General features: G+C 44.1%; 1 protein-coding gene across 5 annotated transcripts; it reads right to left on the bottom strand.

Annotated features, from left to right (window-relative positions):
- On the bottom strand, positions 1-25,226 carry KLHL36 (kelch like family member 36). 5 transcript variants are annotated; one of them, XM_044987699.1, is made up of 7 exons: positions 24,888-25,226; positions 18,590-18,784; positions 16,416-16,497; positions 13,742-13,844; positions 11,686-12,759; positions 10,388-10,545; positions 1-3,373 (listed from the first exon to the last, which is right to left on the bottom strand). In XM_044987699.1, the coding sequence occupies exons 4-7, from the start codon at positions 13,781-13,783 to the stop codon at positions 2,818-2,820; spliced, it is 1,830 nt and encodes a 609-aa protein (XP_044843634.1). In that variant the 5' UTR covers positions 13,784-13,844; positions 16,416-16,497; positions 18,590-18,784; positions 24,888-25,226; the 3' UTR covers positions 1-2,817. The 5 variants fall into 5 exon arrangements, with proteins under 5 accessions (XP_044843634.1, XP_044843632.1, XP_044843630.1 ...); XM_044987697.1 differs by lacking the exon at positions 13,742-13,844 and having other exon boundaries at positions 16,416-16,494; XM_044987695.1 differs by lacking the exon at positions 13,742-13,844 and having other exon boundaries at positions 24,888-25,225.

Below are 25,226 nucleotides of genomic sequence, written 5' to 3'. Positions count from 1 at the left end.
TCAAGTCCGAAATTCTTAACATGTTTTATTTTTCAAATATGTAAACACATCAAGAATGTAACACACAAGCATATACAATTAAAACAAACAAAAAAATATGAAAAGCAGCCAATCAGTAGAAACAAAGAAGCATCTTGGGGAATCTTTGTTGTGTATTTACACATGAAAAGGGTTGTACGAAGATGAAGTAGGAGTTGCCAGTCAACAAACAAGTTTTCAGATACCTAAATCAGCTAATCTGTTTGTTCTAACTAAAACATTCCATTATCTCTTTTTAGGAACAATTAAAAAATAACTATTTCCTAATGCAATGTAAAAGGTATCATTACTGCACATAGAGGACTTTTTGTAACTTGTTAAATTTAATAGTTTCTATTGTTTAAGAGAAACACTCAAAGATATCCAGAGGATTTTTACAATTTATATACCTCAAGTCTGTTTTCTTCAATCTTTTTGTGTCACACGGCATCATTTGTTTCCTTTCTTTCACTCCAGCTATTCACAAGGTGCCACTTTCAATTTAAAACAAAAAATTGATTCTTATCAATGGATAAAGAGGACCCCAAACTCCAAATGATGTTGAAAATGATTTTTCTTTTATAGTGCAAACAAGTTTTTCTTAGAAGAATTTTCACATTAATGAGGCAAATACAGCCCAGTAGCAAAAAGTAGGCAGGACATCCCTTATACATAGGATAAAAGGAAAAAGGCAGATCTGAAGTACATGGTTATGTTGCACAGTGATGGAGATGTGGATGGAGAGGGACTTGGAAGGATTTAGAGAAAATGGATCAATAGCACCAAAGCAGAACTTTAAATCAAGGCTCTTGAAATCCACTCAGTGGATCACCGAGTGACAATAAAAGAGCATTTAATCAGCATGTCTGACTATTTGAACTGCCAGTGAAAGCCTTACAATAGTCACAATTATAGACCTGACAATGCTGAGAATGTAAATGCTGCTTTAACAGCTGCATCACATCACAACTGACAATACACGAAGCCTGAAAGAACCAACAAATTATGAGCTCCCGACTATAACAATAGGACCACGATTATAGGGCAGGAACTTCAATAGTAAATAACATAACATGGCAAACTAGAGACTAGGTATTAGCAAAATGTGTTATAAAAAGTACAAAAGTTTCAAAAATTTCTAAAAATTTCTTTGTGGTGGGATGAGAGAGTAATCTGTGGCCTGGAATTATTATTGTTATTATAAAAATTACAGAGACTGTATGAAATGGCTGGTTAACTTCTTGCAAATCAAACAAAAGGCCCATTTGTACACTGTTTTGGGTGAATGCTTGAAGGCTGGCCAGACAGTTGGTAAATTTAAATACTTGCAGTAGACACAACCCTGCCAGTGGAAGATGGAATGACAGAAGGATTGTACACGGTGGATAATGCACTCTACAGGGGTGTGATTTCTAAAGTGCACAAACATGTTGTGCATTAATTAGCCTGTGTTAACCCTGCTGGTGCACTTTAATCCAGTGCTGTTTTAAACAGTCTTGTGTGAAAGTGCACTGGCAGGGTCTACAATCAAAATTTCTTTAGTGTGGTGGGCATAAGTCAAATTCCCTTGATATTACTCCAGTATATGATTCTCCCAACAGTTCAGTCATCTGTGCCCAACTTTTCCCCATGTTAAGCCCATTCTTCCAAGAGGAACAGTGTTGCGGCCACCAAGGAGTGCTGGGTTAGATTCTCATCCAGAGTCTGTTAATGGCCCCTTGCACTGACTGGTAGAGGTCATCATTGCTAGACCCATGCTAAATTCAGCAGTTCCCAGCTCCTGCAAACTTTTTTTTCCCCCCATCCCATTGCCCTTTGTAGAATGTGTTTCCTCTTTGTCTCAAGTTAATTTTGAGCTTTTGATTTCAATACCTTCCCTTCCCCACCCCTAATAAAACTCACAGTGAAGTCTACTTGTCTCACCTGGTTTAAAGTAAGGACCAAGTTCTATGTAACTTCTGCCTAAAGCCACAAATCCATTCAGAGTCTCTGAAAGGTTTAAAAAGCCTGGTCCTGAATTAGGAGAAATCAACAAAACCAAACTTGGTATTGGGTTTTGTTATGAAAGTTTTGCACAGTTCTAGTCATTAACAAGTGACGTAAAGGTTGTGTCACCTCCCCTGGATCTTGTAGACCATTGCACCACTGGAAAGACCAGCAGAGCTCATAAACTGAGCACAGATCAGTTACATGGCCATGCCTGGACCAGAGCACTCGCACTCTGAGTGTGATACCCTCTGAAACGTAAGAGGACAGAAATGTCATTTGCTTACCAAGATGCCTGAGCATGTGTATAATTTGGTTCATGCATACCAGAAATCTTTTAATCATAAATCTAGAAAGTATTGTAAAATAAAATTTAAGGGGGGGGGGGGGAAATCAGGATTTACAAGATCCATATCAATTTTCAATAGCAATTGCTTCTAGACTTCTCTTTGTAACTTCAAACCGATGTTTGGTCCTCTTTTCCCTCCCCATCATTTAATTTTCTAAGCCAAAAAGTTTTCAAATTTTTAAAATTTACCTTTATTATTATTATAAGTGTGTAAAAGCTAAGAACCACGGAAGTAACAGACTACACCTAAATGTACAGGATGGGTAGCATAGCACCCTTTGCAACCTCACCACCATTCAGTAGTAATAGTTACCTTCACGTGACCCTCACCCAAAGATGTTCAACCACATGTTCTCTAAGGTTTCAGAAACTGTTTTCTTTTTTTCCCTTTCCTTTTTTTTTTTTTTTTTTATTAAAATGAAGATTGGAAAGAGATTGATTAGTTACAAGGTTCCCAAGCTGTGTCATCTTCCTCGATCCTGATGCTTCTTCGTTTTTGTCTTTTTCTTTTTGTCCTCCTTTCCGGGTTTCAATGCACAGACGCACGCAGACACACCAGCAATAGCTTTGGGAAGGTCAGTTCCTCTGTACCACTTGTTTTTCTCCTTGTCATACACCTGGACAGTTTTGGAGAAGACAGTGTCTTCCCAGCTATAACCTCCAAGAATATAAATCTTGCCTTCCCAGACTGCCACTCCAGACTCACTGTTTGCTTGAAACAAGGGAGAGACTCTGGTCCACTGGTTACACTGAGGGCTGTAAGACTCCACACTCAGAATGTCAAAGCGTGCCATAGTTTCTATGTTGTCATCACTGCCGCCAATGGAATAGATGTTGTCCTCCAAGGTGCACATGCTGTGCCATCCCCGAGCAGTGATCATTGGCCGCTTTTCCTCCCAGACATCTGTGCGGTAATCATAGCAAAGGAGATTTTTTCTATAGGGACCAATTTGGTAATCATGGCCCCCCGAGATATAAACAAATTCCTTGTAGACAGTGCCAGCATGCCCATAGGTAAACCTAGGATAGGCAAACAATAACTTATTGGTTTTGCAGACTAGTGCAAATATTTAACAGTGATTATTAAATATCAGTGCAGCACATACAGCGAAGAGGTGGGTTATTTCATATCTGTTACATTTAAAAGTGATATTTAAAATTGAACTAAATTATAATAAAGTTAGTTAGTTATTCAACGGGAGTCCACTAAAGAGTAGTTTGGGCATAAGCTTTCGTGGGTAAAAAACTACTTATTCAGATGCATGGTGTGAAAATTACAGATGCAGGCATAAATATACTGACTTCATGTGTCAGTATATTTATGCCTGCATCTGTAATTTTCACTCCATGCATCTGAATAAGTAGTTTTTTACCCATGAAAGCTTATGCCCAAATAAATCTGTTAGTCTTTAAGGTGACACCAGACTCCTCGTTGTTTCTGTGGATACAGACTAACGCGGCTACCCCTCTGATACTAAAGAGTAGTGTTTGTTCAACTTTCTCAGCAGCATGGAAAAGGCTTTAGGAAACAGCAGAAGTGGCACTGCTCTCGCTAGTATTATTAAGTAAGTAATAAATTATTTGGGTCTATTAAAGTCTCAAGGAAAGTGTGGAGGAAAAATAAGAAAGGAAGATTTGCTGGGCAAGGAGTAGTTATGAAGGCTTTATGGGAGCAGTGATATCATCTGAGAGTGAGGTTCCTTTGGCTTCCAGCAGATGGAGTGTAACTCATGGAGAGTCTAGCCCAGGGGTAGGCAACCTATGGCACGAGTGCCGAAGGCGGCACGTGAGCTGATTTTCAGTGGCACCCACACTGCCCAGGTCCTGGCCACCAGTCCAGGGGCTCTGCATTTTAATTTAATGTTAAATGAAGCTTCTTAAACATTTTAAAAACCTTATTTACTTTACATACAACAATAGTTTAGTTATATATTATAGACTTATAGAAAGAGACCTTCTAAAAACATTAACATGTATTACCGGCACGCAAAACTTTAAATTAGAGTAACTAAATGAAGATTCGGCACAGCACTTCTGAAAGGTTGCCAACGCCTGGTCTAGCCTGTGCTAAATTTAGGATTGGTGAAGTGGCTTTATATGAAAATAAAAACAATTCACTAACTGAGTGTGGGATTTTCAAAACCAGTCAGTTTTAACTTAACTTGACTTCCATTGACATCAACTCCCATTGACTTTAACAGAAGCAGAGTAGGACCAATGATGAGTGTTTTTGAAAATCTCACCCTAAATTTGTATGCCAAGGAGGAATTTTTAACCATAGCATGGGCCAGGTAACATCATCATCTATAAAAAAAACAAACAGCTCCAAAGTACCTAGAGCCTTAACTTGCTTTATCGCCTTTTTTTAAAAAGATCAGATTCTGACAGAAGCCAATCACCTCAGAGAGAGAAGTACCCACAACTGCAAACCCACTGTAACTTTTTGCTGGGGATTTTTTGTTAGTTTGAGAGTCCCCAGTGAGAGTCCACAAACTCAATCCTCAGCACTCCCATTCCCAGAATTTAGGAAAACACGGGTTTAGATTCACCAGTCAGAGAAATATTCAAGTTTAAATCAAATGGGGAAGGGGGAGGGGGGAGGAGAGGAGTTCTATATTCCTCCTTTGCAAAACAGGACCACTGTTCTGGGATACCCTATAAATCTAAATATGGAATATGACCAGAAGATCCAGGACTTTTTGGAATAAAGCTTAAGGAGGCAAGCAAAAAAGTCACCTGTTTAATTTCCTCTGTTTTAATTCTGCTATCAAAATTGCTGATGACTATGAATATGCAAAAAAAAAAAAATCTAGAGTTGTATTTCCTAGAACAGCAAACCAAGCTCAGAAAACTCTCTCAGTCTCTATAGGAATAGAGCTCCGTGACAGGAGCTCCAAAGAGAATTCTGAGGCTGCGCTTGTTGCTTCGTTGTAAGTTTACAAAACAAAAGTTTTGCAACCAAATAGTGGATTAAATAAGAAATGGCACTGAGGATGGATAGAAGCATCAGATTATTAGAATTCTCTCACTCACCACCCCCTGAAAAGACAAACCCACTCCCCCACCCACCTCTGCATGCATCTAGTTCCGAAGCAGCTAGTTCTTAGACAGTTATATTTCCCCCCTATAAGAATTCAACATTTCTATAAATTGTTGCAGCAGAAATAGATTATAGTTAAAAACACTTCCCTCCTACCAGAAATCTGGGATTGCCATAAAGGAATTGGCAGAGGATGCTATGATTAGCTCTCTCTACTCTCCCATTTGAGTCCAACATATATCTCTGTAACAAAGATATGGACAGCTGGGAAAGTCAGTATAAAACCAGAAGCGCATGCTACTTCCTACAGGGAGACTCACACCCCTCCAACCCCATCTATTCTTGTAATACAGCCATTAAAGAACATGATTCCTGAAGCAGTTATTTTAGCTTCACACTGAAGTGGTTTAAACAGTGTTAGGCCTAATCCTATGACCCCCGAATCCATATTAAAATCAGTTTAGCATGAAACGATTTAAAACCATGCTTAAACATGCTCAGGACTCAATGTGGACAGAGCCTAAGAGTTGTTTCTATTTCACAGAGCAAGATTCTCTCTCAGCTACAGACTGCAAACTCTTTTGGCCCACTAGTGTAGCTTCTTCCACATCTATATAGTGCCCAGAACAAAGAAAACCAAGGTTTATCTTAAATTATCATTTTGAGAGAAGACAAAAGTTGTGTACTTGTTAATCCAGGTGCATGCAAAAGCCCATGACCCAGCACTCCTTCACAATACTTCTGTGTGGAAGATTTGTTATTGAGACATACAAGCAAGCTCCAACTATAGGATGCAGAAGGGTCCTTGAGCTGGAATACAAAGACCACCACAGTGCCATCTCACTTGGTGAAACGGTGCCAAGTGGCTGGCGCATGGCCGTCCGAGTAGCAGCACCATTCATACAGAGACTTTGGCGTGAAGACGCCCCAAGACTTTGTTGCATTTGACCAAGTCAAGACTCTCAGAAGAGGCTTATAAACTCTACATGAAGCGAGAACAAGTTGAAAGACATTTGAAAGCAGGATTCAAACTCAGATGTTTTGAGCGACAAGCTGAATCTGCGCTAGGACCTTTCAGCATGTTCTCCCCACACAAAACTAACTGAGTTTATAGATGATGCTGAGCATCCGCTGCCCTCATTTAATACAATGGGAGCTGGCGCTGCTCAGTAGTGTTGAAGGGGAAAAAAAGTGGAAAAAAAAACAACCCCACATAGGCCAAATGAGCTTCCCTTATATGCTGTGTTGCATTCTGCTGTACTGCTGATGTGGACAGGATCAACAATGATCAGCGCCCATCACAGCAAATCAGTCCACCATGGCTTTTTGTTTGTTTTTAGAGACAATTCTATTGACACTGAGTGAACTCAGCTGACTTTTACCTATACCAACAGGACAGCAGAGTATAATAATGGCTGAGTGAGGGACCGCATTTGACAGCCCCTTTCAGTCACAGGTGGGAAATCTAGCATAGACACAGCCATGGAAAATGCCCTGAGGTTTCTCCTTTCTGCCTTCTGACTGCTGAACAACTTCACTGGATAGCATGAATTCTACGTAGGCAGATTCCTGTGAAACATCAAGTTGTCCATCCCGTCATTACTTTCTAACACAGCAGCCGATCTGCTGAAACAGCCTAGTCGTGTTTCAGCTAATCTGACTTAAAATGTGCTTGTCCACAGCCATACAAACCAAGCAGACTTAGAAATCATAGCAAATGGTTTCGCACACCTAGCTTTTGTCACCTTGAATTCTCCACAAACACCATTGCTTAAGCCTTTGAAACCGATGTGGGTACAACAGGACTGCGGTAGTTTTAGAACAAGCCTAGTCATGCTCCCATTGAAGGCACCAGGCATTTTGCCATACGTGTCTAAGGGAATGTTGTCAGACCTGCTGAGCAGAGGTGTTAAAGAGGAAACGGTTTCAAGCCCCAATATCAATTAGAGATGCCATGCCAGTTTCGAAGAACCTTCCCCTGATGCAATGCAGTGCGAATTACAGCTTCGGCTGCAGTAGAGTCGCATCCCGAGAAAAGCTCAGAATTTCTCTTTTTTTAAAAAAAGAACAACTGGATGAGCAGCACACTCTTCACCTGATATTCTGAAGGGCTAAGGGCCCACAACCCCAAGTCAATGGCAGCTGCAGGTGCTCATTTTTCAATGGTAGACAGTGCCTGTCCTGCAAAAATATTTCTGATATTATTAAGGTGGCCTGACACTTCCCATGATAAGATCCTATTTTCAGCTGCTCATAATTTTGCCAAACTTTAATCATTCAGGCAGAAATTTTCCATGCGAAGTGTCTGCCTCGGATGGAATTTAGAAACCAGCCAAAACGGTTTAGCCATTTTCAAGTACCAGGCTGAGGTTTTGTTTTGCTCATGTCAAAAATCCTAGCAACCATTTCTTTCAAAAGGCTGAGCACCACCAGACTTTAGATCAGGGACTTAAAATATGGCCAGGGGGAGGAGGGAGGTAGTCCTCTGTATCAGGGTTTTGCAGTCTCTATGAAAATCTGTCCAAATTTGGCAAAAATGTAATATAATTTTCACCTGCCCAGGAGAAACGTCTTCAATTTTAGCAGCTATAATCTTCAATGATTCTGTCCTCACTGAGCATGCTCCAAGCCCTCACAGCTCCTACTGCTGGCCAGACCACACATGTGCCACCGCCAGGAGAGACTCAGCATGGGCCCTCTAGTATAGCCTACAGAGATGAAGCTTTCCTTGCGATTACTGGTCCAGTCCAGGGTGCGGCCAGGCTGGAGAGGGTGTGGGAAACTGACTGAGAGCAGGAGGGGTGTGTGCAAAGACAAACTGGCCTCACATGGATACTGGGATTAGGAACCAGGGGAGTATGGGACAGGGGAGACTGGGACTGGTTGGGCAAAGAAACTGGGAGCTAGTTTGTTCGAGGGCGGGGAGGGGTTGGGTGGGAATATGACAGAGATTGGTGAGGAGCTGGGGGAGAGACTGGGACTGGCTGCCAAGAAGATCGGAACTAAGAACCAGTGTCTATGTGCTGGGGGGAGAAATGGGGCTTGGAGGACAGGAAACCGATCTGACAAGGAAACGGGGGGAAACTACCACTGGGTCAGCAAAGAAACAGAGAAGGAACTGGGGGTGGAGACTGAGTGGGGAGGGAGGGGAAAGACAAATCAGACAAGGAACCTGGAGGAGGAAATCTAGAACTGGCTGGGCAAGGGCAACGGGACTGGTACAAGGAGCTGGAAAGGCGAAGAGAGGACTGGGACAGGGACAGATTGGAGGGGATAAGACAGACAGGGTCATGGTTGGGGAGGGAAGGGGGGCAACGGGAGATGCAATGATCTGTGACTACTAGAAAACACTCCCCACCAGAGCCTATAATGGAACCCAAGATTACAGAGCCTCACCATTCCTCTGCTGTCAGCAAACAGCTGTGAACCCCACGGAACAGAAAAACTGGGAGAGAGAGAGCGTGAGCGAGTGAGCTCACCTCAAAAGCAGCTGAGAGCCTGGTGGGTGACCCTGGGGTGAGGTTTTTTGGGCCAGAGGAGCAGGCTAAAAGAGCGTTTTTGGTGCTGAGCAAAAGAAGCTGTTTCCTGCTATTTGTTTCCTTCTGCATTCAGAGAAACCACACTTTGTTCATTCTTTTTGTAATGTAACAAAACTGCAAAGAAAACACCAGACTCCAACAATTTCTACTTCCAATTGGAACATCCCCAGGCCTGCAAAACTTTGAGTAGCCACTCAAGTCAAAAAGGGGCAGCAATATTAACATACTTGCAGAATGCCACGTAACAGTAATCGCTGTAGTTGCCACAGGAACATTATTTGACCGTGAAGGGGAGGAGTGTGGGTAGAATTGTCCACAACCGTATTAATATGTAATCCACATGTGATCTAGGGGGTGGCTTTCCCTAGGCAAAAATGGCAGTCAGGCCCTTAACTCTTACTTGTGCAGAAACCTCTCCCCCATACCCAGGAGGCTGGGGGATTTGATGGTGTTTAATCTCAACTGCCAGACCCACATATATGTGCGGAAGAATATCTGCCTCTTGTTTCTCAGGAGCACTGAGCCTGGTTGTTGGTCCAGGTCATATTCACATAGCTACACGTGTCCAACACAGAACTGGAAAAAGGAGTCCTCTCTGCCATCCATGTCTACACTAGCTGTCTAGGATTCTGAAATTTGGCAGCTAGGGATTGAACTGTTAGCATCAGAGAATAAGAAACACACCACAAATTCTAGGCAAAGTAGACTCTGAAGGATTCTACTGGAGATACCACCTAACAACCACCAAGCAAATGTGACCACTGAAATCATAGGCTGCTGTGCACTCTGGTAACACAACATGAGCAGCAGCTACCGTTACGAACCTCCGAACTGCCACCATACCAGAAAGATCTCACTACCACCTTCAAAAGGTCACCACCCTGAAGTTCAAAGTATCAGTTTGGGATGTAAGTAAAATCAAGTATCAATGGTGCTCACAGTACAATTAAAGCATCCTCAGAAGTGAAACGACTAAGTTTTAACTTGGATTGCACAACCGTGGCACATGGATCTCTCCATATTGGCATGTGTACAAGCAGCCAGCATAAAAATACCCGCAAGGAAGAACAGGTGGCAAAAAGCCCAAAATAGAGGACATAAAATACATGGTGCTAAAGATACCCACCCAAATAATGCCTTGCACCGAGATCTAAACAATCTGAAGGGATTCCCCTGAGACCAACCTGAGGAAAGACACTCTACAACCACAGAACATGAAAGGAAAAGGTCCTTTTCTTTGCCCTGTTACAGCTGTAACCTCAAGGTGGAGACCAAAGACAATCCCAGTGGACCTCAAATTCATGGCCTCGAGGAGACAGCTGCTCAGATATCATGGGCTCGGATTATTCCTCTTTTTCCCTCCCAGAATACTCACATATAGGACTGAACACAGTGGATCTTGGAGAGTTCTTTTCTTTAAGGAAAAACATGGTTTTCTAAACAGACCACTGTTACCTTGGCAAGCCTGCTATATAAGACCAGGCGTCTTTTTGAGGGCTATAGGTCTCAGCTGAAGAAAGAGCCCCGTTTTCATTCCTCCCACCAACAGCTACCAGCATATCTGTAATGGCTGCAAGGTAGAAATCTACTCGTCGTTGTCTCATGGAGGCAACCTGCAAAATAAATAAATAAAATAAAATACCGACATCCTCAAACAATCGGTAAATTGATTTAAGGAGTAAGCTTAAGAAGATTTGTTTCCTCCTACGAGTTTTAAAAAGGGCTATTTGTGTTTGCCATACATATTAAGACAACAATAAAACTTTGCTCTTCTGTAGCACATGATACATTAACATTGACGTTAAAGGTCATAGAAGGATAATGGAAAGCATCTAAAGCTGCATCTACACTTGGAGCTAAGGGTGTGATTCCCAGCTTGCGTAGACATACTCACGGCTAGCTCCCTTCAAGCGTGCATGCTAAAAACAGTAGCAGAGCTGTGGTAGAGCAGGCAACGGCATGGATTAGCTGCCCTGCATAGAAACCCACCTGGACTGCACTTATATGCACTTGGGACAACACTACTATTTGTAGCTAGCTTGATAAGAGCTAGCACAGGTATGTCTACGCGAGCTGGAAATCACACCCCTAGCTCCAAGCGCAGATATAGCCTAAGAGACAAACCACTCTATACCTTAGTGATACACGGCCCATCTCGCAATATCCTGTGCGCCCAGAGATACTGCGATAGACTCAAACACTGAACCCCAGAGGGTTCAGAGTACACAAAGAATGGAAGATCAGTCCAAAATGTAGTATTGGTTTAATATTGGGAGGGAGGGGGTTCTCTACTCAGACATGAAAGGGGAAAGACTCGATCCAATAGATGTTTTCCATCTTTAATTACTCTGGTCCCTGTATGGCCTTAAAATCTTGCACAGTGGTCCTTGCACAGCATTTTGGGCCAGATTTTCATAGGTGTTTAGGCACCTAAAGATGTAGATAGGTGCCAAATGGGATTTTCAAAAGTTTCTAAGCAGGTTACGTGCCTACGCCCCAATGGGAGTTGAAAATCTGGCCCCTCATCACTACCAATTTTTGAAATGTCATAGTCTTTCACTACTGGTGTAACCTACAATGTTCACAGAAGTTATCCAATTAGCTGTTTCTACTGAGAAGGGTGTTTTACGTTTTCAAACAAATATGCGGGTAGATTTTAGTGCCCACCACGAGTGTTCTCCTTCCACCAACACAGATAAAAATAAACATTAAGGACTTTAAAAGAATAAGACGTAATACAGCTTGAGTCTCACCTTTATCCACTGGTTACAGCGGGGATCATACCTATATAGAAGATTTGAAGCTGCATCCCCTCCATTGTCTCTTGAAAAGCTGCCTCCAGCTATGAAGATGAAACCTCCCAGCACTGCAACACAGTGGTGACTTCGCCTGGCTGGGAGTGGCGTTTCGGTTATCCATTGCCCCTTTGTGGTGTCCAGGAAGCAGGTATCATCGCTTAACTCCAGGCACCGTTCTGAAACCTCCCCACCCACAAAGAGGAGCCGCTCTTCATTTGTACGCAAAGCCGTCCGCTTGTTCTGGAGCACTGGCTGGGCTGTGACGTTGTTATGATAGTTCACCGCTTCTTCTATAAACCCCTCACAGTTTGCTTCCTTTGGGAGAAGAGAGCACACAGCAGGCTTGACTCGATGGAGGAGGTCACTCTTCGGTATCAAGGGAAAATGAATGTTGTCCAGTACCTGGTAAGCCTCGTTTTCTCTTTCCGGGTATTGTGTCAGCCACTGCAAGGCAGCCTGCAGCAAGTCGTGCTCACATTCCTGCTGCACCTTGCTGCTGCCCAGATACTGGCAGAGTTTTTGGATTGAAATGTTCTGCAGGAAGTTAGGGGTGAAGGAAAGCGTGCCGAAGTTCTGCAGGATGAAAGAGTCGATGTAGGAGTCCAGGCGTTTCAAGTTATAAATAGAGGCCAGCTCTTGAAGGTACAGGTAGTTCTCCTCGCTGACCTCATTTTCGAGATACTCACAACAGAAATCAACCACCTTCCAGATCTGCAGCAGGTGAGCTGTTTCCAGCACATAATCAATGTTGCCACCATCTAAGGACAGCTCACTACCATATAAGAAATCCACCACAGCTTTGAGACCAATGTAAGAGGCTCCAAATAGTTCGACCTCTTTTTGATAGGCCTCTCGCATGCCAATGGTGAACATGGAGTTGAAGTAGTCACTGCAAACAGCCAGGAGATTCCGGTGGGCAGGGACTCTTTGTTCATCCACCACCAGAATAATATCACAGAAAAGTCCTTGGTGTCTCTGCTCATTCAGACTCTGAAGGACTAGACTAGGGTGGTCAGCCCATCTGTACACCTGAAATAAAGAATTTCACTATATAAATCCATGGTACGCCCATACCTTGAATACTGCATGCAGTTCGGGCCATCCTATCTCAAAAAAGATGTATTAGAATTGGAAAAGGTACAGAGAAGGGCAATAAAAATGATTACGGGTATAGAACAGCTTCCATATGAGGAGAGATTAAAAAGACTGGGACTATTCATCTTAGAAAAGAGATGAATAAGGGGGGATATAATAAAGGACTATAAAATCATAAATGGTGTGGAGAAAGTAAATAAGGAAGTCTTATTTACCCCTTCACATAACACACAAATGATGGGTCACTCAAAGAGATTGTTTTAAAGCTGCTGCCTATTAAACATAAGAAAGTACTTCATACAACGCACAGTCAGCCTGTGGCGCTGATTACTAGGGGATGTTGTGATGGCCAAAAGTATAACTGGGTTTAAAAAAAAAAAAAAAGAAGAATTAGAAAAGTTCGTGGTGAATAGGTCCATCAATGGCTATTAGCCAAGATTGTCAGGGACACAACCCCATGCTCCAAGTGTCGCTAAACCTCAAATTGCCAGAAGCTGGGACTGCATGACAGGTGACGGATTACTTGATAATTGCCCTGTTCTGTTCAGTCCCTCTGAAGCACTGGTCATTGGCCATTGTCAGAAGACAGGATACTGGGCTAGATGGACCATTTGTCTGATGCTATATGGCCGTTCTTAGAAATTATATCAGACAGCAGCTTCCTTCAGTAGATGAAGTGTTCATCCTCACAGAAGAGCAGATTTTTTTTTTCCCCCACCAGGTATAGTACACATAAGGACTCGCACCGCAAAGGACCTATTAAATCTTTTAAAAGTAACCTACTAGGTATAAAATATATATTGGGAATGGACAATGTTCATACAGCAATGCTTGCAGTTTGGTCATTCAAGCCATGTATAATAATTGTCGTGTTGGGTTTGCGTCTGATTTCAACAGTCACTCTGCCAAGACTTACATAAAAGCTACTCCTATGGTAAATCTTAGCAGGATGGCTCATTTGTAAGCTCCTTGGGGCACCGATTGTGTCTTCCTCTCCATACAGATCCAACACACATCATCTGCACTCAAATAATAAAATAATAATAATAATACTGTTCATCCGTGTTTAGAGCCACCTAGTATGATGGTAACCCATTCCCAGCTGACTGTTGCTATCATCCAGAAGCTAAGGTAGTTTTCATTTTTAATTGTTGCATATTATATATCAGAAGTCTAGAATGTGATACATGGTCTGTCAAATGCTAGACCAGTAGTAACAATTATAGATGTAGAGAAGGTTACATCAAGGTTGTGAAAGCTTTTATGGTGGGATTCTGCCCTGTGACCATGCCCCTACCTAGACTGTGGCACTATATCGGAGCTGGAACTGTGCTGCAAGGGATTAGAGAAAATTCAAATAAGCATCCCTAAATTGGGGAAGTTTTACCAGTTGTATCGATAAGTATACAGCTATAACTTGCCATGTGGACACATACTTTCTGGTGTAAGAGTGGCTTTTTTAGCTTCATCTTCAACCCTTTCTTAGGCAACATTAAAAAAAATACACTATTCTATTGGAATAAGAGTGTTCACACAGGGAATGGGGGGGATTATACCAGTATAACCATGTTGGTTTAAATTTCCACCTTAAAATATTGAAATTGTTCCCCATGTAGACAAGGTCTTAGAATTTAAGTTCCTTGGGGCAGGAACTATGTGTTTGCACAGGACCCAGCATCATGGGGCCCTGATCTCAGTCAAGGTCTCCAGGCACTACTGTAATACCAGTAATAAATAACAAAAATAGCTCTGAAAGGGTCTAATTAATCATAGAAATGTTCAAATGCTGTCAGCAGACTCCAAGGTGAACTCCCAATGACAAGTGGAATGCATTTAAAACTTTAGGAAGCTTTTATCTTTGTTAAAGCATTTTTCAAAAGCAGTCATAAGTAATGTCAAATAAATAAGAGAGCATGCAATGACATGAGTGTGCTCTATGGAGTCTCCAGAAAGGTAAACCAGTAATTTTGGGCAGGTTCTGCAGGGACAAACTTTCATTAGACAATGACCAGATAATAGCAGACAGCGTGTAACACCCTATTCTGAAGTCCTCAGATGTATAGATATTGGATTAAACTAAAAATAATATATGCTCTCTTCCCTTTGTAACAGGATTATCATCTCTCTCTCTCTTACATTCTTTAATATCATTGTCTTGCATAACGAGATTACAGCAGAATTTACAAGTTACCAACGGCTCCTATTTATTAAACATGCTGCAGAGTCAGCAGGGTAATCCTGAACGCCACTTATGACAATTTGTATTCCCTGACTTCTTGTCTCAGTGGAGAAGTGCTGCCACTTTGAACACCGAGCATAAATTGAGCACACACATGGGACTTTGCAGTAATGACTCAAAATACGTTAATACACTTCACCCGCTTACCAAGTCATCTGTTCACTAGTAGAACATTGAGAAAAACGGATAGCTGCAAAAGTCAACACCAAGACGACTTTGACATTAAAAATTAACAGTTTTCTCATGCTATTTATATTCTGTATAACAGGTTTAATATTAACTAGTAATTCTAAAGTTAATAAATAATAATAGCAACTGCATACGCAAAAAGAAAACTGCTTTTGAGATTATAGATTTGTAAAGAGATTGTTATTATGCTACAGTTTTTAAATGCTACATGTGATCTGCACAGTGGTAAAGGGACAAGATTGAAAGTCATGTATTTTAAAAATGTTTATTTACCTGTTTCTCAACGCTTGTAGTTACTATAGTCAAGAAAAGTTTGAAGATCCATTTTACTCTGGACTATTATTAATGCTTTACTCTTTGCTTTTCATTCAACTTTGACAACAAAGATATTGAAACTGACGAATTTAGCTTTTCTGGCTCCCTTGTACTAGCATAAGGGCATAGTGTTCATTTTGCAAAAAGTGCAGAGCAATATTGAAATACAATCCTCTCCCATTTGCACTAAGATTAAATAAAATTAATGGAATCATTATTAACATTAAGGATTTACAACACTTTGTCTCCATTTCTGCATCAGAATCTACTAATATAGACTACCGTGGGATCCCAAGTGAAATCACTGTAGCCGTGCATTGGTGCAGAAACAGATCCCAACAGCGCCCTTACATAGAAAGTGAACATGATGCTTGTGAGCAGTGCCACTGAGTTCACAGAGTGCGCTCACATGTGCAAGTGTTTGCAGGATCAGGGTTCAAATTCGTACAAAACCTAAGCCTGGGTATAAAATGTAATTCGTCTCTTTAACAAAACTTTAAAAAAATTCAATTCAGCAACAAAATTAAATACACCCCCTTTGAATTACTGGAGAAAAACCTCTAGATACAGAGAAGGATTATGTGTTGCCAGTATGTGCCATTTTTAAAAATCATGAGTCACTCTGAACAGATGGCCTATTTGCTGCAGTTTTTTTTAATTGCAGCCAATGGAATAAACTTACATTTTAAAATCAACTTGTTACATGCTACATTATATACCTAGGAACTAAATGTCCAGTTCTTTCATCATGGTTGTCTCACCCCCCCTTAAAAAAGGGGAGGAGCCTCTTTCAAAGTAATCATAATTTTAATTACAAGTTTTAGCAAGCAATGCAGAATTCACTAACCTTGGAGGATTCGCTTATCTTGTGCGGTCGAGAAATTCTCGTTTGTCTGGTTGCCTCCATTATAGGATGATTTGTGATACTTCTAGAACAGAAAACAGAAAATAAGTTCTCAGCATATGAGCCTAACATCAGCCTCTCAATGATGGCCAAACAGTCACATAGTGATAAAAAAATAGACCAGGGGTAGGCAACCTATGGCACATGTGTCGAAGGTGGCACGCAAGCTGATTTTCAATGACACTCACACTGCCCGGGGCCTGGCCACTGGTCTGGGGGTGCTGCATTTTAATTTAATTTTAAATGAAGCTTCTTAAATATTTTAAAAACCTTATTTACTTTACATATAACAATAGTTTAGTTATATATTATATAGACTTATAGAAAGAGAACTTCTAAAAACATTAAAATGTATGACTGGCATGCGAAACCTTAAATTAGAGTGAATAAATGAAGACTCGGCACAGCACTTCTGAAAGGCTGCCGACCCCTGAAATAGACAATAGGAACACTGACATACACCTGTATATATTGCTCTATCCATTAAAAAGAGTTCAGTGTTGAAAATAGATTCCCTAACCCCCTCTATTGGTCTTATTTTGTCGTTTGGCCAACAATTTGTTGTACCAAGTTTATTGATAATACATTAATGTACACTGAAATTATCAAAGCTCATCACCACACTTTTAGTTATGGACCAGTATTATCGACGTCATCACACCTCTGAAAATATTGCTTATTGGTTTACTGCTAGTCCCTACCACACCATGAGAAGTCTGAACAGTAATAGGACACAGAGCTTTCCTCTAGCTTGCTGGTTCCAACCCAGCCCATGGTAGCAGAAGGGAGTTTGGTGGGTTTCAGTCTAGTTTTCATTAGGACTGTGACTATATCACCAAAATCACCACCATAACTAGTTCCCTTATTAGCAGAGAGACGGAGGGCTGAACAAGCCAGAGAAACTGATCTAGCGGATTACACCCACAGATGGTCCGTGAGGCACATTGGCAAGGATGGAAGCGTGAAGGAATAAATAGATTACTTCATTTTCTAGTGCTATTAATACAGCACCTTTCACCAGCACTAAATTCACTCTAAGAATAAAGTAACCAAAAACATTGTATTGGGGTTCGTTCCCCCCCCCCCCCCGAGAAGGGGCAGATTGAGTTGGAGTGACACACTTCTTGTCCATTTATTTATTTTAGGAGCTTGTATGACACAAAAGAGTTTCTCCGACAGTTCTAAAGCTACATTGCAGTTTGGAGTCAAAAACCCTTGAGAGAATCCCTCTGAACTATTTAGCTGTTGCAGGCAGATTCGGCCACAGGGATGGGCTCAAAAAGCAATGTGCAGCTACGTCAAGCAGTATTTATGAGCCCAGCAACAGATCAACACACACTCCATTAAAGACATTTTGTCTCACCACCGACTAGTGGAAATTCACCTGGAGCTGCACAGGTCTGCTTGCCTGAGAACAATGGAGAGAGAGGTCACTCACTTCCACTGAGACCTACGCCTGCTACCCTGAGCAGAGCTGTCATTTGAAAGAGAGTTATGGGTTTGGTCCTCTCCATACTAAAGAGGCTGAGGAACCACCACATCATCTGCCTCAGGATTTCTTCTATAACAGATATTCACAGACTCAGATACATGGACAGAGAGAGACAGTATCTGAGGGAATCCGCTCTGGTGAAAGGTAAGAGATTCCTCTTCAGTTTTAATTCAAAGCTATTACCTCACCCAGCTTGGCTCAGTTTTTCCACACACGTTTATAATCTGTAGAGCCCTTCCAGAGACCAGGTTCTCCAAGGGTTGGGTGGACATATGCACCCCCGCCCCCAACTTAGCTATAGCCAAGCAAAAACTGGCAAGATCCACTGAAACCCTGAAAGCTTAGAGAAAAGAGGGGGAAGCAGCAATCTGTATCACTCTAATTTTACATTGCATTTTATTGCAATGTCTCAGGTCACTTTTTGGGAGGGGGGGCAGGGGGAGAAAAAGGCACAGAGTTGCCCTGACTAAAGGGGGTGGGGGTTAACTAACTACTCTCAGGTTATGCTGTGCTCCACTTGGCTCAATGCTGCAGCATGAGGCATGTTCCTGTTCTTTAGTGCAATTGGGAGGGATGAAAGGCTGGGACCCAATGCCATCTAGGTACTAAGAAAAGGAGAGTTTACCACTGTGCAGCGTCCCTACAGTCTCCAGGCCGGAGTGCCAGCTGCCCCAATGGGACTCAGCGCCGCAGGCTGGTGCTGAGGCTGTCCTGGCCGCTGCTGGTGTCTCTCTCTCCTCTCCCTCTGCAGCCATGTCTCATCCAGGAAATGCTGGCTGGATTGAAAGGGGAAGGAGCCAATAGGCAGAGAGGAGCTGTGCTGTTTGGAGGGGAGGAGAAGGGTATAATAAACGGGGTGGGATTAGGACAGGCTGCTTGACATCAGGCCAAATTACTGCAAACAAACAAGAAGCAGCCCCCAAGCTAGGCAGCTGCTGCTCTGGCAGCCAGAGGCTCAGTCCGTGGGAATTAATATTCCACTCAGGCAGGACTGTGGTTCCTGTCTGCCTTGCCCGGGGAAAAAGTGCAACGTTGGTTTGCAGAAGGCAGGAGGAGAGGGGAAGGGACGGGTTACTACGGCCTCCTACTCCCAGTCCTAGCTGGCACACTTCCCCCTGCTCTCAGGGCAACTCCTGGTCACGCTCTTAGGGCCCAGGCCTGCCATTCATGACCTGACCCTGAAAGTCAGTGGAGCTCCTCCCCTACAGAAAGTTACCGGCATGCCTTGATTTTTGCATGACCAGGGCTTTACACTGTTTAATTATCTCTTGCAGGGGGAGATGAGTTAATGACTTTTCAGTTAATATGTACTGCTCCCCAGCTCTCACACCTCCTCATGCCTCATTATCCTACCTGATCTGCCTCTCTTCCCACCTGCTGCAGGGATGCCAAAGCTCGGGCTCTGGGCTAAAGGCCAGGACGGCTGAAGGGTTGAGCCTGGCTGCTGGTCTCCCACTTCCAAACAGATCTCAGCACCTCCTTACTGACCATGTCCCAGCAAGGGATGGGAGTGGAGGGAGGCTGCTCTAAGACGCTGAATATCTCTTGACTTTCCTGGGAGCGGAGGGGTCTCAAATCTTGCAGGATTGGGCCCTGAAGGAGACGTAGACTCCCACCCAGGGCAATTTTGAGAGTAGATTCTGGTGGAAGGCGAGCTGGAATAAGCCTTCATGCTCAGCAGACACTTGGATGCTTCCTTTAAAATGACTAACTATTATTATCCTAGAGCACAGGTTCTCAGCCAGAGGTCCGGGGACCCTGGGGGCGGGCACGAGGTTTCTGGGAGTGGGCTAACCAGGGCCAGAATTAGACTGGCTGGGGCCCAGGGTAGAAAGGGGAAACCCCACTGCATGGGGCTGAAGCCCATGGGCCTGAGCCCTGCCACTGAGGGCTGCAGCCGAAGTCTGAGCAATGTAGCTTCGTGGGAGCCCCCGTGGCGTGGAGCCCCAGGCAATTGCCCTGCTTGATACCCTAATGCCAGCCCCGGCTTTTATATGCAGAAAACCAGTTACTGTGGCACAGGTGGGCTGTGGAGTTTTTATAGGGCAGGGGGGGGTTCAGAAAGAAAAAGGTTTAAGCCCCCTGTCCTAGAGGATGCCCGTTTTTTGGGTGACGCTCCGCACCAAATCCCTACCACTTAAAAAGTTATCCCTTGGTAACGGGTGGTATGGCATCTATCTAAACACAGCCAAGCCTAATACATCCTGTTAAGTTTTCCTAGCACTTCCTACATGTGATATTTGCAACTATTGTTATAATTCCATGATTGTTTGGGGGGTTAGCAGCAGTAGGTGTGTAATACAAATAAGGTAACTGTTGCAATTATTTGAATGAGGACAATCACTATAAGAGACTACACTATTACTTAAGTGATGATGATTACTTAGGTTCTGTTTAACATTGTGATGTTAAAAATCTCTGTAAAGGGGGGAGGCGGGGTGTACCTAACACGTAGCCAAGCCATCAAAAAGTGTTCATACCAACCCCAGTAACCATATGGTCTTTTTATTTATCTGGATATGAAACTGTATGTCCTCAGGAAAATACGAGGACAAAATGCAGCAGCACACGTCTTCAGCAACTTGGGTTGCTGTGAGCACGCACACCTGTGATGCCCACAATAGCCACCACCCCTGCGTGCACGCACTCACGCATACACACAAGATTTGCAGCCTGACCAGCAGCAAGGTCTGGGCAGATTTGTGTTTGGACTCCATCTGCACCTGAAGGTGCATAGAGCAGCCATTCCACATGTCGTCATTCTCCTAGCCCCTGGCTGCACTGTTCAGAGCAAGCAGGGGTCCTGGTGGAGCCTGGGAGGAAGCAGGGAGAATGCAGCAGACCCACAGCTCTCCCCCCACACACACTATGGGTTCCACCACTCTCGGGGGTGGGGGATTTTTCTACCCTCCCCTCCGTCCGTGGCCCAATGCATGCACCATCATAGCAAGGTCACGTCATGAAGGGAAGTGCTGCTCTCCCAACAACGCATGCTGAGCTAGAAGCACAAGAGGGCCATAGTCGAAATAGCTAGAAAAGGAAGGGCAGGAAAAGAACAAAGGTGGGATGGACGAGTGGTGAAGGAGCAGGGGCAAGCTGCTAATGATCCATTTTAACTTATAGTCTCCCATGGCCAAAAGCCTCTGGGAGCCTTAATAGAAATCCCCTCACATGCATTCCCTCCTCCCGCTCTCTCCCTCTGGCCCAATGACTGTGCTACTGTGGATAAATACTTACATAGTCACTGGGCCAGGGAGTGAGTGTGAGTGAGAAGGACTCTGTAGTTCAGTGGTTAGGGCACCCTGGTGGGAGACCCTGGGTCCAGCCCTCCATCTCCAATCACTCTTTCATTAGTTATCCCCCATGGAACAGCTTCAACAGAAGAGAATGAGGGAGCCCCACATCAGACTATCCCCTAGCTCAATGGTTAGATCATCCTCCTGAGAGGTCCTGTCTCCTCTACTGGAGAGAGGGCAAGTGAACCTGGATCTCCCATGCAAGCGCTCTAACCACTGGGAAAAACTTATAAGGTGGGCAGCGTTGGCGGCACTTGAATGGGACCTGATTCAGCCAGCAGCCTTTCAGCACACCTAGTGGACTGGGCCCTGCATACAACGTCTGTCTTCTCCTGGTTTGTGAATTGCTTTCCTGCTTAGGTGGCATCTGGCTGCTAAGAGTGAGGCAACAGTGTGAATACCCAGAGGCAGAAACTTAAGAGCCTATTGGTTTTGGTGGATGGTAGTGCAGCCACAAACGGAGAATAATGTCATCACTGAAGAACAGCCTGGCTTTCGTGTGGGAAGAAGTACCACAGAACAGATTTTCAATCTCCGTGTTCTATGTGAGAAGTACTTGCAACGCCAGCAGGACATCTACCACGTCTTCATTGGCTTCAAGAAAGCATTTGATCGAGTATGGCATGAAGCTCTCATAAAGGTCTCTTGGTCATAAGCTTATTCTTACCATTAAACAACTGTATGCCAAGGCCAGCAGTGCAGTTCTTGTCAATGGCACAATAGCAGAGTGGTTTCACAGCACTGTTGGAGTCTGTCCAGGCTGCCTCTTTTGCCCACACTGGTCAACATCGACTTGGAGCACATAATGACTAATGCCCTAGAAGATCACATATGCATGGTAAGCGCTGGTGGGGGAGAACAATCCCAAATCTTCGGTTTGCTGATGATATTGACGGCCTGTCAGGTAGCAAAGATGAACTTGCCAACCTTGTGAAACGATTGGATGAAACCTCCTCAAAATACGGCATGGAAATCAGTGCAGAGAAAACCAAGCTGATGACAAACAAACATGACGGGATCAGCTCACATATCACTGTCAGTGGACAAGAGCTGGAGACACTGAAATGGTTCAAGTATTTGGGGCAATCATCGCTGATGAAGGATCAAAGGTAGAAATCCTGGTGAGAACTGCGCAAACAACAGTGGCAAAGCTTAAACCAATTTGGAAGAACAAGAACATCTCCCTGGAATCCAAACTGAAATGGCTGCATGCATTGGTCATCTCCATTTTTATGTATGCATGTGAGACATGGACCCTTCCGGCAGAACTTGAATGGCAAATACAGGTAGTGAAGATGAGATACTTCCATAAAATCCTGGGAATTTCCTACTTCGACCATGTTACTAATGAAGAGATCCACAACATCATCATCCAATGCGCTAGGTCAGGGGTCGGCAACCTTTGCCAAGCAGCTCGCCATGGTGTCAGGCCGGTTTGTTTACCTGCCGTGGCGCCAGGTTCAGCTGATCGCGGCTCCCACTGGCCGCATTTCACAGCTCCTGGCCAATGGGGGCCACGGGAAGCTGTGGCCAACACATCCCTCGGCCCGTGCCACTTCCCATGGCCCCATTGGCCAGGAGCAGCAAACCACGGCCAGTGGGAGCCGCAATCGGCTGAACCTGGGGCCGCGGCAGGTAAACAAATCACCCTATTAAACCAGGGGCGGCCAACCTGTGGCTCTTCAGAAGTTAATATACAGCTCCTTGCATAGGTGCCGACTCCAGGGCTGGAGCTACAGGCGCTAACTTTTCAATGTGCCGGGGTGCTCACTGCTCAACCCCTGGTCTGCCCCAGGTCCTGACCCCACTCCCCCAGGGCTCCTGCCCCTTCCCCCCCAGAGCCTCCTGCATGCCATGAAACAGCTGACTGTGGTGGGCAGGAGGCACGGGGAGGTAGTGGGAGGCACTGATCGGTGGGGCTGCTGGTTGGCGGGAGGCGCTGGGGGCGGAAGCTGATGGAGGGGCTGCTGACATATTAATGTGGCTCTTTGGCAATGTACCTTGGTAAATTCTGCCTCCTTCTCAGGCTCAAGTTGGCCACCCCTGTATTAAAGTGTGTGACCACACTTCCATCTAGTGGCTGTAGCCTACCAGAATGTAGGGTCTGATCCTCCCAGAAGACAAGGGGAGTCCCATGGACTCTGGCCATTGGGGTGTGCTTCCCTGAAGACAAGGGGAGTCCCATGGAGTTTGGTGATTGGGGTGGCTTCCCTGAAGACAAGGGGACTCTAGCCATTGGACTACACAACCCTGTGATTGAGTGCAACCATATTGACTTAACCATGGGGCTCCCACACCCTTACCCCTCCCTTAGTGTGACGGGGGGCGGGGGAGAGGTATTGGCCCTGTGAGATACTACTAAAACTTCATCACTTTTACAAAATATACAACAGCATATTCTGAAATGCTTCTAATAATTCCTGTATATGTAGTATTGTTGTAGCCAGGTTGGTCCCTTGCAACATGTTAACTATTTTTGCTAAATCATCTGTTCTACCTTGTATTTAGCTGTGATACTGAGTCAATTTCCCAGACCCGAGGAAGAGCTCTGTTTAAGCTCCAAAGCTCATCTGTTTCACCAACAGAAGTTGGTCCAATAAAAGATATTACCTCACCCAACTTGTCTGACTAATCATTAAAACTATTTACAGTTGTCAAAGGAAATGAACAAAGTTTGGTGAATAAAATGTGATGGAATAGGCTCTTTTTTTATTGCAGTTGTTCATTTATTTGAAAAATTCAGTCATTCACAACGGGTCTCCAAATCTTCAAGAAGCAGTAAGATTCTACTGTAACTGTCTAGTTTTCAGAACTCTGATTTTCTTCACTACTAATTACAACCTCTGATTAATGGTGACACTTTCTCAGGGAGTTACAGGCCCAGGTATACATCCCCATTCTTGTGGGTGCAGAAATGCAAGTGCAAATTTTACAGCTGCAAATCCACCTCTTATTCTCTAGCTCTGTAAGTCAATGTCCCAAATGCCAACATATGCACTGGGTTTTTTTGGTAACACGAGTTTGAACTGAGTGTTTGTAATTTGCAGACCAAGAGGGGGAGCTAGCTGTCTCTGAAACACAGTAAAACCCGCCCACAAGCCTACAAAGACGCAGGAGCTGGCAGGGCCCCAGTCACAATTTGAGACCTGGGGTAATCCCGACTGACGGAAATGCGAAATCACCCACACCCAGAGTTCAAGATCTTTAATCTTCCTGCCATGGCTAAAAGCTTTTGGCGGGCTTCCCTTCTTTCCTGCCAATTTTATATGCAGCACATTATTTTACCCTTACCATACTTTAAAAAAAACACGTGCATCAGCAGAATCGCCTATTATTGCATTTATGGAACATCCTCAGGTGGTTTGTTCCTGCTCTGCTCTGCCCAGGGCCACCCAAAGGATTCAGGGGGCCTGGGGCAAGGCAATTTCGGGGCCCCTTCCATAAAAAAAAAGTTGCAATACTATAGAATACTATATTCTCGTGGGGGCCCCTGCAGGACCCGGGGTCTGGGGCAAATTGCCCCACTTCCCCCCCCCCCCCAGCGGCCCTGGCTCTGCTCCCCCCCCCTTCTGAAAATTCACTGTCGTCACCCACCAGGATACAGTCCCTTTCTTTCACATCTCCTACCTGCACCAGATTGCTCCTTGTCAGGTGTCCTCCCGTTGGGCTACCACTAGATCTTCGGGAACCTCTTCTTGACCCAGAGGAGTAACAAGGGACTGTGTCATCTTGCACAAGGGTTGTCCCTGTTTCCTGAGCCCTGGTGAGAGTGGATATGTAATGCATCACTTTCTGGTCGAGCCCGGGGGCCGGTTACCCTACCACATTCCGCCAAGGACTCTCTCTAGGAGAAGCCTCTTCAGCATCCCCATGAAACCCCGAAGCCAGTGACAAATCTCTGGCCAGATGCTTTTTTTGGTCAGTTTCATGGGCTTCCCGCACCCTCTCGCTAAAGCTATTACATCA

Source organism: Mauremys mutica, chromosome 14 (genome assembly GCF_020497125.1).
Source record: "Mauremys mutica isolate MM-2020 ecotype Southern chromosome 14, ASM2049712v1, whole genome shotgun sequence".
Classification (NCBI taxonomy): Eukaryota; Metazoa; Chordata; order Testudines; family Geoemydidae; genus Mauremys; species Mauremys mutica.
This window is presented reverse-complemented; position numbering and strand designations above follow the sequence as displayed.

What these genes read in the sequence shown, in the direction of transcription:
- KLHL36 (XM_044987697.1), bottom strand. Translation starts at nt 16,475, where the DNA reads ATGGAGGCAACCAGACAAACGAGAATTTCTCGACCGCACAAGATAAGC. An exon ending in AGATAAGCGAATCCTCCAAG is followed by an intron (nt 12,760 to 16,415) that starts GTTAGTGAATTC and finishes TCTTTATTTCAG; the next exon opens with GTGTACAGATGGGCTGACCA. An exon ending in TATATAGCAGGCTTGCCAAG is followed by an intron (nt 3,374 to 10,387) that starts GTAACAGTGGTC and finishes TGCCTATCCTAG; the next exon opens with GTTTACCTATGGGCATGCTG.